The sequence below is a fragment of the Accipiter gentilis genome, chromosome 3 (genome assembly GCF_929443795.1).
Source record: "Accipiter gentilis chromosome 3, bAccGen1.1, whole genome shotgun sequence".
Lineage (NCBI taxonomy): Eukaryota > Metazoa > Chordata > Aves > Accipitriformes > Accipitridae > Astur > Astur gentilis.
The window spans coordinates 48646888-48662518 of NC_064882.1; the positions used below are offsets into that span (position 1 = coordinate 48646888).

Genomic DNA, 15631 nt, shown 5'->3' on the forward strand with positions numbered 1-15631 from the left:
GGGGGCTCCCGGAGGACACCGGTTAGGGGGGGGGCTGGGGGACATTCATGGTGGGCATTGGGGTGCGGAGAGGGGTGCCAGGGGCCCTGGGGGGGCTTGGGAAGGGATCGCTGGGTGCCCCCCAAGGTGCGCGGCGGGTCCTGGCGGGGGGGGGGGCGGCGGGATGTCTCCTCCGTGCTCCGCCCGCCCGCCAGGGGGCGCCGCAGGGCTAGGGCGGGGGGTCGGCACCGCCCACTCCGCGTCACGTGGTACCGCGGTGCATTGTGGGGCGGCGAGATGGCGGCGCTCAGCGCGGGGCGGGCGGCGGCCGGGGTGAGGGGGGTCGGTCTGGGGTGGGGGGGATCAGTTCGGGCTGCGGGGGTCAGACTGGGTGGGGGGATTTGGGCTGGGGGTGAGGGTTTGGTCTGGATGGCGGTGGTCGGTCTGGGAGGGGGCGGTAAGGCCTGGGCTCCGAGGGTGAGGGGTCTGTCTGGATCGGGGGGGTCAGACTGGATGGGGGGGGGGTCTGGCTTGGGGGGTGAGGGGCCGGGCTGAGGGTGGTCGATGCAGGTCGGGGCGGGAGGGGGGTCAGACTGGGATAGGGCGTAAGGGCTGGACTGGGAGGTGTTCAGGGTGGGGGCTGTGGGGCCAGGGGGTTCAGTGTGGGCTGGCAGGAACGTGCAGGGGGTGGGGGGGTCAGCCCAGAGCATGGGGTTGGTCTGGGTTTGGCGGTGGGGGGCACCTCTAGGCTGGGGTGTCTCACCTTCCCACCGTTTCCACCCCAGGGTCTTCTGCGTGCCCGCAGCCTCAGGGCCTGGAGGGGCCTGCATGCCTCCGCTGCACTCCAGCAGATCCCGCGGGCCAAGGTGAGAGCGGGGGCCCAGTGCCCGCCCTGAGCGCAGTCAGCCCCTGGCACTCGCTGCGGGGCGCAGAGCTGCCGTGGGGAGCAGGGGAATGGGGGAGAGCGAGGGGTGGGCGGCAGCAGTTCCTGGGTGGTGGAAATGCTCCCGGGCTGCTTTTTCGAAGCAGCTTTTCTCACTCTCGGAGCAGCGTGTTCTCCCAGCAGTTCCGCTCTGGCTCCCAGCTCAGCCTCGCCTGCATGCGGGGAGTTGCTGGCAGGGTGGCGATGGCGAGTGTTTTTCTGCTGGTACAGCTAAAACCACTAGTGCAGCCAGAGTGCAGCATTGATTGCAGTAGTGAAAATCGTTTTGATCCAATCCTTGCTATTTAGTGCTAAATTTACTGTAGCTGCCTGTAGTAGTTGACATAAAATAACACAAGAAACAATGCAATAATTATTAAAGCGCAAATAAGGTAAGAGCAAGTGGTAGCTTAGCATGTTATTCAGGCTCTGTTGTCAGGAAATAAGACCTGTGATGGAGAGGTGAGTTGTTTTCTGTGGAACTAAGGGTGGAAGAAACAATCCAAGCACTGGCTGGGGAACTAACATCATGTTTGTCATGTTCAGACCAACGAGATTGTGGGTTCACATTTATAAGCGAAGATGTCTGATGTTAATATTTAAGACACTAAAGGAGAGGGCTCAGCAATGAGGCCGTTGTTTTAGCCTTGAGCTGGGGGGGCCCATGCCATGGTTCCCTCTGCAGGTGCTTTGCTGTTTCTTGAAATTTAGGTAGGTGAGGTTTTCTGCCCTGGAACTTGATTCTAAGATACTAAAAATCAAAAGTAAAGACTATCTCTTATTTCTTTTCTTACTTGCTCTTTCATTTTGCCTTTCCGTGATCACCTACGCTTTGTGTCACTGAGGCATGGGCATTTCTCAAGTCACATTGGCGTTGCTACTTGTTTATTCCTTTTGTTGTCCGATTAAGTTGTTGGGTGAATATGACTGTCTAGTCCCTGAGACTGGTTCTGTGAAATCTCATTCCTGGAGGTCAGCTCTGTACAGGGAATTACTGTCTAAAGAAGGTGGGGATTAGTAAAAGGACTGTGTAAAAATAGGAGGCAGCTATGGTTGGGGAGCAGGCAGCATCGATTTGGAGGTGGATCGCCTGTGGAATGTCTCAAGAATTATCTTGGAGACTGATTTTGTGTTCAGGACCAAAAAAAAAGCATGCTCAACAAAAAGCTGTGAGATGATGTGAATGCAACAAGAAGATGAGTCTCAGGCTTAGGAGATGCTGAGGATATGAAGTAGGAACGAGGGAAGTTTAATAACACAAGATTGGGCTATTAGCTCCCAGTAGGATGAATTTCTGCTGTACAGAGGGAGAAATCATACCTGGAAACGCTGTATGAGGAAAAGGTCTTTAGGTTGCCAGCGGATCACAGGATAGCAGGTGTCTCTGCTGCACGGTGTGTTCATAACAGCACAGGAGCAGAAGCTCTTTAAGTTAAAACTCACTGTTAGTGCTGCAGTAAATTTTTGTTACTAAAAACTGTGCTGTGGGTGCAGATATTCTTCATGTTGTAAGTAACCTTCCTCTAGTTCGCTGCTTGCAGGTTAGGTCTCCTGTTTGGGTCAGGTTCTGGGGTGCAGCAGAAGGTCTGACTCTTCTTTGCTTTCTATGCAGTCAGAAAATGCGAAGTCTGAGGGCACATTCCAGGTCACCATGCTGCCCGGAGACGGGGTGGGCCCGGAGCTCATGCACGCTGTCAAGGAGGTGTTCAAGGTAACGGCTCCGGCCCCTTGGTGGGATGGGGTGGACAGAGAAGGGAGGAGCAGCAGCTGCAGAGTTGGTTAAAGATGCTGCTGATCCAGAGGCCCTCCAGGACCAACCTGTCTGTCTCCTCTGGTGCAGAAGAAAGCCGGTTGTGAAAACCCTGGGATCTCACCCCTTCCATAAATAGGTTCAGCTTGAGCAGCAATCTTGCAAGCTGTCTCATTCATCAGCGTGAAAATATTCCCAGCCTGGGACCATGTCCTGGAGCCAGCAGAGTCTGGGTCCATCCCCTGCTCGGTCCTTCTCCCTCTGCTGAGCAGCAGCAAGCACTGGTGCAGTCCAGGCTGGTGATGGGGAGGACACAGGCCATCCTCACTGCTCCTGTTGGGAACGTGGCCACAGGGCTGTCATTGTCCACCTGTCCAGAACCCTTTATGTCCTTCTGACCTTCCTAACCTGCAATGAGCCCTGTCAGAACTCAGGGAGGAAGTCAGTAGTTAATAGTTGTGTCTTCTAAAAGACAAGTTCTGTCACATCAAAGGCAGCAAACATGGGGTTGTCTGCCAAGGTATAGGTTACGCAGCTGAAACTATAATTACAGTAAGGAAGGGGAGTCCTGGTGTTAATGGTGACAGAAAACATCATTGTTCAGTTGGAACCAAAGTGACCCAGAGGTCCAGGTTCAGCATTTTATGAGCCCAGTTCCCTTTTTCTCACTGAGCCAGCAGTCTGGCTGGTTTAAGGCTTCATGTCCCAGTTCTCCAAGCCCCCTGCCAGCAGCCCACTGTAACGTGTAGCGTAACTTCGCTGCTGAGTCTCTGATCTGACGGGGTGGTGGCTCTGTCTCTGCATCTCTTGCACAGGCTGCCAGTGTGCCTGTGGTCTTTGATGAGCATCACCTGAGTGAAGTGCAGAACATGGCATCGGAAGAAAAACTGGATCAGGTGGTTGACTCTATGAAGGAAAGTAAAGTTGCCCTTATAGGTAAGGACTTGTGGCAGTGGTCTGTCCAGCACAGAGGGGGTCTCTGCTCTGCTTGCAGGAAAGTTGCCTTATCTCAAACGCCATTAGGTGCTTTCAGAGGGCAGGAATTTTTGCGCTTAGGTCCTGGAGAAAGTACTTACTGAACTTACCAAAGGGGAGGTTATATCTGGCTTCTGCTTTTGAAACAAAATCTCCTAGTATGGCCCAGAGAAGCAAAGAGCCTTGTCAGGGTCCCATATAGTGAGAGATCAATCTCCACGCTTGGCTGAGGTTCTGCTGAAGCTCCCCCCCTCCCAACCCTTGCTGCTCTGTCATCTGGGCTCAGGCGATGTCGTTAGCATCTGTCAGCTCTGTGTTCTTACTCCTGCTCAATGTTGTCTGCAGGCAAGATCCACACCCCCATGGAGTACAAGGGAGAGCTGGCTTCTTACGACATGAGGCTGAGGTGAGCTCGGTCCCCTGCTTGGCTGCCAGGGCTGGGCACCGACACGTCAGTCGCTGGGAAAACTCTGTTGTGTTTGGTCATGGTGTTCTGCCACTGAACCGGGGGCTGAAGGAAGTGAGTCTAGACCAGATGGGAAATTAACGTGTCATTGGGAAGCAAAATATCCTGAAGGACTGTCTGTGGCCAGGAGCTGCCTCTCTTGAGTGTGGTCCTGCTGCCTGCTTTCTTGGGAGTCCTGGCGAGGAGGGGGTGGGTGGATGGAAAGCAAACAGTGGTGGCCTGCCTTGACAGAGGGTCATCAAAGCTGTGCTGTGACGAGGTGTTGCTGGCTCATGATCTGTGAGGGGAAGGGTGGCAGATAGATGGATAGATAGGTGGATAGGTAGCTATGGGAAGGTGTCAGGAGGTGGGGAGCTGTTGGCACCATCACCAGCTGTTACTCCCAGTACTTGTAGGGAACAGTCACTGCCCCAGAAATTGCTTATGATGAAATGCTGATTCTGCTGCTGCTTCACTCGCAGGCGCAAATTAGACTTGTTTGCAAACGTTGTCCATGTGAAGAGCTTACCCGGCTATAAAACACGCCACAACAACTTGGACCTTGTGATCATCCGTGAGCAGACGGAGGGGGAGTACAGCTCTCTGGAACATGAGGTACAGTAGCCTCCCTCCAGCACGCGGGTCCTCTGCTTGGGGGTTATGGCTGGCCTCGCTGAGGGACAGGGAAACCTGCCCCGGGATGTGTGGCCTTCCTTGTTGCTGGGGACATGTTCCCGCTTTCTGTACCAGACCTGTTCAGCACCACTAAGAAATTGGCTGGAGCAGCAGTGATGTACTAAGTGACAGTGATGGAATTAGGACAGTAGTGATAGGAATACATGCAGACCCAATAAGGATGGTGGTGGGCTGCAGGAGGGATAATGCCAGAAAAAAGGGATATGGGTGTTAAGGACCCTCTTGGTGGGGGGGTGATCCGGTGTCAGGCAAAGACAGCTCATCTGTCTTGAAGTGCTGGGACTGTCGGCATGGTGTGGGTTGGTGAGGCAGGGTGCTGGGCTGCATGGCATGTGCAACGGCTGCTCACGCTCCCTTTCCTGTCCAGAGTGCAAAGGGAGTCATTGAGTGCCTGAAGATCATCACCCGGGCCAAGTCGCAGCGCATTGCCAAGTTCGCCTTTGACTACGCCACCAAAAAAGGGCGCTCTAAGGTCACGGCTGTGCACAAAGCCAACATTATGTGAGTGCCACAGGAGCAGGTTTGGAGCGCTGTCTTGATTGTCAGACACGCTGTCACATCTGGGACATTTTTGCTCTCAGCTTTTGATCCCAAGAGCGCAGTGCCAGGCTGGTTCCAGAGAGGCTGGGCTTTCCCTGGGGATTGTGTTTTTTCCTCTCTGTATGGTCTCATTTCCAGCATGAGGCCTGACAGCTGCATCCCAGAGGCTGTCAGCTGAGAAGGAGAAGAGCTCTGGCATGGAAAGCTGATCCCTCATTGCTCCCCCTGGGCCCCGAATTCACCACCTGTGGGTGTGTGGTGGTGCAGGGTGCTCTAGGGTTGCTTGCCTTCCCCTGCCCTGCTGCGGTGGGACATTAGTTGCTATTGGATTACCTGCTGCTGTAATGAGTTCACTGCTGAAATGAGTTCACTGTCCTGCAAACCCTTTGATGTGTTTCTCATCTCACAGGAAATTAGGCGATGGGCTCTTCCTGCAGTGCTGTGAAGAAGTGGCAGAACTGTACCCCAAGATCAAATTTGACACCATGATCATTGACAACTGCTGCATGCAGGTGAGGATCCCGTTTCCCTGCCCCACTGCTGTTCTGCACCGCCCACTGCTGCTGGGCCTGCTGAGCCAAGCCATAAAGATCTGAAACCTGAAAAGCTGCTGCTGCCGACACCTTTGCTCCTTGCACAAGGCAGGAGCCTTCTCCTTGCTTTGCTCCAGCTGAGGGCAGGAGCTGCAGGGATTGAAGGTGGCAGGGGCATTTAGAATCATAGAATCACAGAATTATTTAGGTTGGAAAAGACCTTTAAGATCACCGAGTCCACCACTAAACCATGTCCTTAAGTGCCACATCTACACGTCTTTTAAATACCTCCAGGGATGGTGACTCCACCACTTCCCTGGGCAGCCTGTTCCAGTGCTTGACAACCCTTTCGGTGAAGAAATTTTTCGTAATAGCCAATCTAAACCTGCCCTGAGGCAACTATGTCTCATTTGGGCTTGCAAAACTCTACCAGGTGATGTAGGTCTGTGGCTCCTGAGCCATTTCAGCAGGGCTCCCCATGCTCCCAGCTGTCACGAGCACAGTTTGGGGATGTTTTCAGACACAGTGGGTTCTGATGCTCCACCAGATTTGTGCACGCTGCCCTGGCCCAAGGGCTGTCGAGCTGCCTGCAGCCCGTCTTGGGTGTGCAGGGCCTCACGTCCTCCTGTTCCCTCTGTGCAGCTGGTGCAGAATCCCTACCAGTTCGACGTCCTGGTCATGCCAAACCTCTATGGGAACATCATTGATAACCTGGCAGCTGGCTTGGTGGGCGGCGCTGGTGTGGTTCCCGGGGAGAGCTACAGCGCGGAGTACGCCGTGTTTGAGATGGTGAGGAATTTTGGCTCTCTGGAGGCTGCTGTGCCCTACCAGCACCCCGGGTTATTGGGGTGGGGGGCTGCTGGGGACAGGGGTGTGGAAAATGATCCATCACCATGGCTTCTCTTCCTGCAGGGCGCCCGCCACCCCTTTGCCCAGGCCGTGGGCAGGAACATCGCCAATCCCACTGCCATGCTGCTCTCGGCCGCCAACATGCTGCGGCATCTCAAGTGGGTGCCTTTCAGGTGGGGGTGTGGTGGGGTGGGCACCGTGGGCTGACGGAGGGACTGACCCACGGCTCCTTTCCTCTCACCAGCTTGGAATTTCACTCCAATTTGATTGCGGATGCGGTGAAGAAGGTGATCAAAGTTGGAAAAGTGAGTATTGGGCAGCTGGCCTTGCCACCTGTCTGTAGCTGCGTGAGTGTTCGTGGTAGCGAGCTGCTCTGTGTTCTCTCTGACGGACAAGGACGAGTCTCCGACCTCGTCACCCATTTCTGGCTCAGAAACCTCTGTGCGTGCAGCTGTGGCTGTAGTTGGCTGCAGTCAGCCCCTCTGCGCTTGTCCCGGGGTCACTCCTGCTGCCTGTAACAGTGCTTGCTGGCTAGGGAAGGTCTGGCAGGGCTGGGGGACGTCAGACGGCCTTTCTCGCGTGCTGCCCCGCTGGGGTCTCTGGCTGGGTGCACAGAGGGAAGCTGCTCTCCTCTCCCTTCTCACAATCATTTCACTCAGTTCACGATCACGTTTCTCCCTTGTTTCTCCCCTTCCCTGTGTTGGATTTTTAGGTTCGGACACGGGACTTGGGCGGTTACTCCACCACTTCTGACTTCGTGAAGTCTGTGATTGACAACCTGCACCCCCACTATGGTGCCTAGGAACCCCGCTCGCCCCGGGCAGTCGGGGACTTCACCCTGCAGCCGCTTCCCATAGCTTACAGCCCGGCAGCACATCCTTCCCCCTCGCTGCAGCTCGCCCTGGCCAAGGTTCCCTGCTGCCCTGGGGGAGGAGGAGGATGAGGATGGCTCTCCTCCTGACCAGTGCAGGGTCCCATTCGGAGCGAGGATCTGCGGGGTCCCTCCGGTTCGCGTAGGCAGCGTCTTCCCCCCACCCCGTGCCCTCCCTGCGAGGAGGGTGGTGCGGATCTCGGGGCCAGCTGGGGCGACTCGGGGATGAACGGGCAGCGGCCCAAGCTCGGCAGGCAGCTCCCAGGGACGGTGGGACCACTGTGACTGTGGGAGCCTTCCCCTGCCCACAGAGGCTTTAGCAATAAATGGGACCACGGGGCTGAGGCCCCGCAGCTGTGACCCCACAAGGGCAAGCTGCTCGTGCAGAGCGAGGGTTCCCTTTCCGGCACAATCCCATGGGTAGGGAGAGGCGGCTCTGAGGCTTTGTTGCCTCCTGCCTGCTGGGAACTGGTGCAGGGTTGGGGAGAGGGTGGCTGCTCTCTTTGCACATCCCCCCCCTGCTGTGAGTTTGTGGCTGGTCTCTGAGGGCCAGGGAGCACCTGGGGAGCAGAGGGCTCCGAGCTGAGCCCCCCAGGTAGGTCAGCACCTCTGTGCGTAGCCAGTCTTTGTCCCTCAGCAGGCAGCACCCTGAGCTCTTTGCCCAGCAGCGTGAACCCCTGGAGCCTGTGTGGCTCTCTGAGGGGGGGGTGCTGGGGGCCAGCAGCAGTGTGGGGTTGGGCTGTGAAAGCACATGGTGGGACCACAGAAGCACTGCCCTGGCCGGTGACTGCAGGGGCAGGGGACTGTGTGCGTGAGAGAGCGACTGCGACATGTATTTAATGCTGTGCTGTGTACTCATGTTTGCAAATAAAGGGTCCAATGCTTCCCCCCCCCACCACCCCTGCCCGCACAGGTGCCGTTTCCCCTCCACCCCAGCTCTGCCCCTGCCCCACACCACACCGGTGTAGCTCAGGGTTGGCCTAAGGCCCGAGGGGAACCGGGGCAGGTTGTGGAACAGCTGCCAAGGGGGCTTGGCCGGGGCCAGAGCCCAGGCTGGCAGCGTGCACAGGACCCTGCCTGCCATAGTGGGAGCACGGCTTTGGCTGGGGAAGGGCCAGGGCTGAGCCCCAGTCCCACACCACTGCTGCCAGCCCCTCACCGTCCCCTCCAGCCTGCTGGGACAAGTGAGCCCAGGGATCGGCTCTGCTGTGACTCCTCTGCTGCTTCAATTCCAACCCCCCCACTGCAGCAGGGGCTTGGTGTGCTGGAACCAGAGGCAAGAGGCCCGGTGTTTGTGCACACCCAGACACATGCACCAAACGGGGCGCACCGAAGCTCAGGGTGGCCATGGCCCCTCTCAGCTGGCATGGGGCAGATGGTCTGGACACCCAGCAAGGGCTGCAAAGTTGCCTCAGTGGTGGGCCTCCTCCTGCAGCGACAGCACCCAGCACAAGGCCTGGGGGGGGTCCCTGCTGTGCTGCAGGGACCCCCTCCCTCCTTGCTAACGCTCCCCTCTCCTTGCAGGTGCGCACGGCGGACATGGGGGGCTACGCCACATCCCTGGATTTCACCCAAGCCGTGATAGCCGCCCTGGATGTCTAGGGCCCTTCGTCTCATCCTCCCTGCTCCCGCCGTGCCCACCTGGTAATTTATTGCTTCCCTCTAATAAAAACAGCTTCTGCAGCACGACGGGGGTCTGCCCGGAGTGCTCTGAACACACGCGGCCCCACCACTTCCCTCCTAACCCAGGACAGACAGGGCAGCCCCTGTGGTCACCTCCTGCCAGGGCAAGGGAAGCCACAGCCCCTCCCAGGCTCCTGCCCCTTCAGCGGCAGCAGCGGCCACAAAACAAGACCAAAGGGGATCGACAACAACCTCAGCCCTTTATTGAGGGTCACTCATGCCAAGGAGGTTTCCTGCTCCCTGCACCAGACAGGCAGTGGGTGTAGTCCAAGGCCCCCCCAGGGGAAGGGGCTGGGAGGGGGGCCAAGGAGGCAGCGCTGCCTCAGGCTCCTGTGCCACCCAGGGGGCGGCAGGTACCTCGGCCTGTCCAAAGGGACTCACCCAAACCACCAGGTGCCAAAAGGCCTTTAATGCAGCTGCCCCGCTGCGCTACACTGCCGGGGGGGGACAGCTGCCGCAGAATGCCAGCGGCCGGGCAAGAGGCCGCACCGAGCTGAGCTCCCGTCAGTCTGTGAGTCCATACGGCTGGAGCACAGCCCGGCTCTCCTAGTCCTCTGCATCCTTGGCCTTCTCCTTCTTCTTCTTCTTTTTCTTCTTCTTCTCCTCCTCCTCATCAGCCTCTACCATTAGCTTCCTTTTCTTCTTGGGCAAGGCCTCTTCTTCCAGCCCGTTCTCCTCTGGCTCCGAGTCTGTCTCTGGCTCCTGTTGCTGCTTCTTCTTCTTTTTCTTCTTTTTGGGCTCGATGTCATTCTCCTGAGGGTAACGCCCGGGTCAGCAGGAGCCGTGCTTAACCCGGGGAGCCCCATGTCCCAACTGCCTCACCCCCGTGGGGCTGGGGCCCATCCCAGACCCCTCCCACCTGGCAGCCCCCTACCTCCACCTCCTCTGCGGCTGCAGCCAGGGCCTCTAGGCGCCGCTTCTCCCTCTTTTTCTTCTTCTTCTCCTTCTTTTCCTGCTTCCTCTTGACCTCGGCCACCACCTCGCTCGCCTGACGGAGGAGAGGGGGAGCTCAGCACCGCAGGAGAGGTTCCCAGCCCAGGACCCATCCCCACCCAGCACCGCTGGTCGGATCAGCCTCATTAAATCAGTCTTTTGCCTCCACGGCGGGTCAGGACAGCGGTTTGACATCACATCCGACAGCAGGGCCCTGCCTGTCCCCACACAGCCTCACCTCCACCACGGCCTCCTTCATCACCTCCAGGTTCTTGCGGGGCGGCTCTCCCGTCTCGTAGAAGGCCAAGCGCTCCTCCACCTGCTCCCGCAGCTTGTCCCCGAAAACGCTGGTGGGGATTTCTGTGGGGAGGGGAGAGGGGCTCAGCACCCCCTGCCCCACCCTCCCCCACCCCGCCCTGCCCCGCCCCGCGCTCTGCTCAGACCACAGGAGTCACCATTCACACAGTGAAATGCTGTTGACGAAAAATATTACCATCATTGCAGAGGCAGCCCGGGACCCCATCACCCCCTCCCCTGGCACCTGAGAAGCAGTCGATGCGGGAGGCAATGGTGCACTTGTTGGCCAGGTAGCGGGAGATGCGCCCCTTGTTCTTGGCGGCCGCTCGCCCGATGAAGGTGGAGTGGAAGATGAGCCCGTACTTGGGAGTGTTCCCTCGCGTCTTCAGCGCCCTGGAACCGGCCGGCGGAGCAGTCAGGGAGGGGACACGGGAGTGCCCATGGCCGGGGGCACCCCCACATTGAAGCTGCCACTGGCTGCTGCTCCTCCCCCAGTAGCCCCAGCTCTCGCCCGCAAGTGGCCTGGCACGACCCACTGGGACAGACGCCTTCCCCCACGGCCCTGCTAACCTCCAGGGGTGCCCGGGGGCATGGCCCCGCCAGGCGAGACACAAAGCCACAAAGCCACGGTGGTCGCTCAGACACTGGGGCTGGCTGATCACATGCAGCCAAGGCCATGGGGGCCCAGCGCATCACAGCCGGCGGCCCAGGGGCCTGCCATCACCGCAACCACCCCGCAGCGGTACCTGAAGAGGGCTTTCTCAGCCCCCAGGATCTGCACCGTCGAGGCTGGGTACTTGGCCAGGTTCGTCAGGCTGCCGGCATGGGAGATGAGGCGGGCACCCACCTGGGAAGGAGGATGGGGGTTAAGGCTGCCCCCCACCACCATGAGCCCGGCTCTGGGCCGCATGCAGTCCCCCAGGCCAGGGATCAGCAATAAAGATGTCAGCAGCACAGCTCAGGGGATTGACAGATTTGCTCAGACATCATCTCCACAGCCTGGGGCGACCCGGGGTGCACACACGCTTGCACTCACCACCTCCCCGATGAGGGCTGAGAGGCTAGGAGCCACCTGGCTCATCTTGGAGCGGAGATATTCCTGCAGACCCTTGCGGTACTCGGAAAGCGAGATGACACGGCTGGAGAAGCTCTCAATGTTGATGAGGTCGAGGGGAGAAATGTCCATCCCTGGCAAAATGGGTGTCGGGGGCTGAGCGGCACCTCCCAGGGCAGGCATGACCCCCTCCCGCTGCAGCTCACCCACCCTGGGAAGCGCAGCACTCCGGCGGAGCCACCGCCATTGCCTGTCCCCACTCACCCATGGAGGAGCGGGAGGCTTCCAGGATGGCCTGCGCCTTAGCACTGTCCATGACGATCTCCTCCAGCCCCTCCAGGCTCTCCTCACTCAACTCCTTGCGGTTCCCGATGAACTTGGCCAGACGGCAGTAGGTGTAGTTCTCAGAGACGATCTTGATCAGCTCAGGAAAATGGTACCCGTACCACTCCCTGGGGGTGGACAGGGGACAACAGCGTCAGTGCCGCAGCCCAACCCCTTGCCCCATGTGTCCCTCCAGGCATGCTCCGGCCGGGACGCCATCACCCCAGCCGGGTTGTGCCTTTGAGGTGCTGCTCTCCCTCCCCATTCTGTACAGGCAGCCAGAAGGGCGGCTGCCTGCGGTAAGCGTGGGGAGATGGGCCTGTGCTGCCCTTCCGCCCCGGGGACCCCCGCTCACCGCACGCGCATAGAGAAGGTGTTGATGTCCTTGTCCAGCTGGTCCAGGAGACTGATGGACTGGATGATCATGTTGTCCACGCGGTTCACGTTGAACTTCACTTTGGCCCGGGAGTAGCTGTGGCCGAGGCCCAGCTGGGCCTTAGAGGCCGATTGGGCAGTGAGGCCCTTCACCAGCGCATGGAAGTGCAGGCGGATCCCTGGCCGGGGAGCCAGCCGTCACCACGTCGTTGACGGCAGCGGGTGTCCCCCTCTGCGCGGCCAGGGCGTGCCCCTCACATCCCCTCCGCAGCTGGACTCACCCCGCAGGATCTCAGCCACGACCCCCCCGGTCTGGCATTGGTAGCCCAGCTCCTCCAGGATAGCAGCCCCGATCTTGGCATCGGCGACTCCCAGCAGTGCCTTCTTTTTCTTGGCCGGCATGGAGGTCTCCAGCAGGAGCCGCAGGTCCTCATGGAGGATCCCTGCGAGATGGGGGAGGGTGGAGGGGTCAGCAGGACCACGCAATTCCCCGTGGGGGAGGTTACGCCGGTGCTCCTGGCCCCACCGCAGCCCGCTCACCCTCGGAGACGGCATTGATGTTCTCCAGGGCGCTCTGGGCCGACTTGAAGGGGGCGAAGGCCACCAGCTTCACCACGTTGTGGAACTTGCCGATGGTGAGGACGCTCTCCTCCACCTGCAGGGGGTGGGTGTCAGGCCCCTGGGGCACACGGCGGCCACCAGAACGCGCGGCCCACGGGAATGGCGGCACCAGGGTACGAGACCCCCGCCCCAGCCCACCCCCCCCGGTTGCCCCTCCGCGTCCCGTACCTGCGGCAGCAGCAGGCTGATCTCCTCCACCTCCCGCACGGCGAAGAGCGCGTACCCGGCGGCGTGCTCGAACAGCACGTGGAGCAGCACCTGCACCGGTACCGGTCATCGGGGGCTCGGGGCGGCCGCAGGCCCAGCTCCCGGCCCGCCCCGCGCTCCCCCCCTCCCCCGCCCCGGCGCGGCACAGGAGCCCCCGGCCCGGGCTCCGCGGGGCCCCAAGCCCACGCACGCCCATCCCCGGCCCCCACGGGCACCGGCCCGGCCCGATGCAGGCCGATGCACCCGCTCCGGCCCGGCAGACACTCACCATCCTGCCGCTACCGCCGCTGCCGCCCGGAACTGGCAGCGCCCCGCCGGAAGCCCGCCTCACCAGTCCGCGGCCAATCAAAGCATGCTGTCCGCGACGGATCCGCCCCCAGCCAATCAAGTAGAGGAGCTGACGGCCCCGCCTCTCTTTGCCCCCTGTACCAATCAGGCCTAGAAAGTGCCGCGGCCTCCCGCCCCTTCCTCCCCTCCTCCCAATGGCGACCGCCGGCGCTCCTGCCGCCTCTTCCCGCGCTCCGCGCCACCGCCTGCCCCGCCCCACCCCGCGGCCGCACGTGGCGGGACCCGCCCCCCCCCGGTGCCCCGGTGCCGGTGCAGGAAGGCGCCGCGCCGCGGGCAGGTTCAGAGCAGCTTTATTCGAAAGCGGGGGCGCAGGGGGGGTGTCCCGGGGGGGCCGGCGGCGGTTTGTAGTGTCTGACAGCGCTGGCGGCGGCGGGAGGGTGGGAGCCCCCCGGCAGGTCCCGGCTCGCCCCCAGCGGGTAATGGCGGGGAGGGGGGAAGCGGCTCCGGCTACCGACCCACGCGTGGGGGGCGGAGGGCAGGGCCGGTAGCGGGGTAGCACCGGGCTGTGCCAGGGGACGCTCACCGCAGGGGTGGGGAAGGGGGTGTGTGTGTGTGCAATGAACCTGTGCGGGGGTGGGGGGGTCGCGGGGGGGGGGGGGGGGGGGGGGTGCTCCCGGTTTAGGAGATGAAGTAGCTCTGGATCTGGCGGAACAGCTCGGGGGTGACGACCAGCTTGTGTACTCGGCCCTGGCCCGGCTCGCAGGGGAAGGTCACTCTGCCGCAGAGCACCAGGCCCTCCTCCTTCTCCCGCTGGGCCTGCAAGAGCCGAACAGCTGGGGTCAGGATCAGGGTCCGGGGGGGGGGGGGGGGGCAGCTGGTCCCTGCGCCAGCCGGGGCTGCGGGGATGGAGCTGTCCCCTCTCCCCACGCTCCTGCGGTGGGGACAGGACGGGTGCCATGGGTCCTGGGGCCCCAAGCAGCGCAGCAGAGCAAAGGGGATGGAGCACAGAGGTTCCTGAGCCCCCCGGCCCTGTCCTTCGGCCGCTGCCCTAGGAAGAAGGGTCTCACCTTGAGGAAGGAGGGGGAGGGGAAGGTGCCGAAGCTGGTGGGGACGCTGGCACCCGGCTGCTGCTGAACCACCTCTCTCATCACCTCATCCTGGGGGAGGGACAGAGAGCAGAACAAGGTCACCTCCAGAACTGCACCGCTGCCCCACGGCTGCTCCTGCTGCTGCATGTGGGCTCGCTGGCCCCCCCAAGCCCCTCACCCCCCCCCAGAGCCCTTCACCATCCCAAATCCCTGGGGACAAGGCAGAGGGGTCAAACCTGACTTTGTTTTGGAAGGGGAAAGGGGCAGCACCTCATCCCCGACTGCCACAGCCAGAGGTGCCGCAGGGTGCACCTAAGTGCTGGCAGCACCGATGGGACGGCAGCACCAGCTACGGTGCTCACAGGGAGACATGGCCGTTCATTTCCCCCTCCCCAGGCCAGGGGAACAGGAGGGCTGGGCCTGGGGTGCCGCCGGGACACCCACCCTCCCGCCACAGTGCGGGGGGAGCCTGCCTTACCCTTAGGCTGTCGACGCTGTTTTTGAGGGCCAACAGGCGGGCTGTCTGCTCCAGCAGCTGTGCTGACAAGCTCCTTCCTACGGAAGACAGGAGGTGAGACACGCAGGCTGGCAAAGCACGGACAGGGCACTTGTCCAGCGCTCCTTTCCCCAAAAGACTCCAATGAGGAACACTGGGGCCTGCCTCACCCAGCCCTGATGGATGGTGAGCCCTGCGGCTGGGCACAGACCAGCACCACAGCATGAGCGAGGCAACAGCCACCGCTGAGCCGGCTTGTCCGAATGCCGATGCAGGGGAGATGGAGGTTTGCAGGAAGGAGAAGGAGGAAGGTGTCATCCTCCCTGTGGCTCAGGGTCCATTCAGCCATAGGCACACCGCACATGCAGAGTGCCGGCTCAGCCAGCTCAGGTTCTTTGTTACCGGGGGAGATTTGGGGGGGGCAACAGGCTCCTGGCTCAGCCAGCAGTGCCACAGGGAAGATGCTGAGCCACACTGACTCCAGGGAGCAGCTTCAGCCCCTGCGTGCTGAACCGGCGCCACCCTGTCCCCAGACACGAATGCCCGCAGCCAGGGGGATGGCCGCCTCTCAGGGGCACAAGGCCATTCCCTGCTGTGCAGGGAAGCCCCGTCAGCTCGAGCAAGCCGGGATTGCTGCCACCAGAGCAGACCTCTGGCAGGTAGGTCTGAAGGGGTAGGCTGGAGCTCTGCTCTGGAGCAAACCCT

At 60.9% G+C, this 15631-nt stretch overlaps 3 protein-coding genes and 2 non-coding genes across 17 annotated transcripts in view; 1 reads left to right on the forward strand and 4 right to left on the reverse strand.

Annotated features, from left to right (window-relative positions):
* The first annotated feature begins 244 nt into the window (after nt 1-244).
* On the forward strand, nt 245-10767 carry IDH3B (isocitrate dehydrogenase (NAD(+)) 3 non-catalytic subunit beta). 3 transcript variants are annotated; one of them, XM_049831278.1, is made up of 13 exons: nt 245-312; nt 765-845; nt 2514-2612; nt 3467-3587; nt 3972-4032; nt 4554-4686; nt 5135-5268; nt 5717-5819; nt 6483-6629; nt 6753-6847; nt 6934-6994; nt 9085-9204; nt 10681-10767. In XM_049831278.1, the coding sequence occupies exons 1-12, from the start codon at nt 277-279 to the stop codon at nt 9160-9162; spliced, it is 1149 nt and encodes a 382-aa protein (XP_049687235.1). In that variant the 5' UTR covers nt 245-276; the 3' UTR covers nt 9163-9204; nt 10681-10767. The 3 variants fall into 3 exon arrangements, with proteins under 3 accessions (XP_049687235.1, XP_049687217.1, XP_049687226.1); XM_049831260.1 differs by lacking the exon at nt 10681-10767 and having other exon boundaries at nt 7402-9246; XM_049831269.1 differs by lacking the exon at nt 10681-10767 and having other exon boundaries at nt 9085-9246.
* Nucleotides 9425-13574, reverse strand: NOP56 (NOP56 ribonucleoprotein). The gene is made up of 12 exons (XM_049831248.1): nt 13323-13574; nt 13016-13105; nt 12767-12881; nt 12508-12669; nt 12207-12405; nt 11792-11979; nt 11510-11661; nt 11220-11320; nt 10718-10866; nt 10415-10536; nt 10118-10231; nt 9425-9996 (listed from the first exon to the last, which is right to left on the reverse strand). The coding sequence occupies exons 1-12, from the start codon at nt 13323-13325 to the stop codon at nt 9790-9792; spliced, it is 1602 nt and encodes a 533-aa protein (XP_049687205.1). The 5' UTR covers nt 13326-13574; the 3' UTR covers nt 9425-9789.
* Nucleotides 10311-10379, reverse strand: LOC126037568 (small nucleolar RNA SNORD57). The gene has a single exon (XR_007505749.1). It is a non-coding gene; the product is annotated as a small nucleolar RNA SNORD57 (small nucleolar RNA).
* On the reverse strand, nt 10610-10680 carry LOC126037569 (small nucleolar RNA SNORD56). The gene has a single exon (XR_007505750.1). It is a non-coding gene; the product is annotated as a small nucleolar RNA SNORD56 (small nucleolar RNA).
* A 217-nt stretch (nt 13575-13791) lies between the features above and the next one.
* The window catches only part of DCTN1 (dynactin subunit 1), an 85090-nt gene continuing 83250 nt past the window's right edge, over nt 13792-15631 (reverse strand). For 9 of the 11 annotated variants that reach the window (XM_049831381.1, XM_049831365.1, XM_049831346.1 and 6 more), the window contains 3 exons: nt 14909-14985; nt 14410-14499; nt 13792-14158 (listed from right to left, as the gene is read on the reverse strand). In XM_049831381.1, coding sequence (XP_049687338.1) covers nt 14021-14158; nt 14410-14499; nt 14909-14985 — 305 coding nt within the window. In that variant the 3' untranslated portion in view covers nt 13792-14020. The remainder of the gene's footprint in view (nt 14159-14409; nt 14500-14908; nt 14986-15631) is intronic. The other 2 variants (XM_049831399.1, XM_049831407.1) reach the window with 2 other exon arrangements.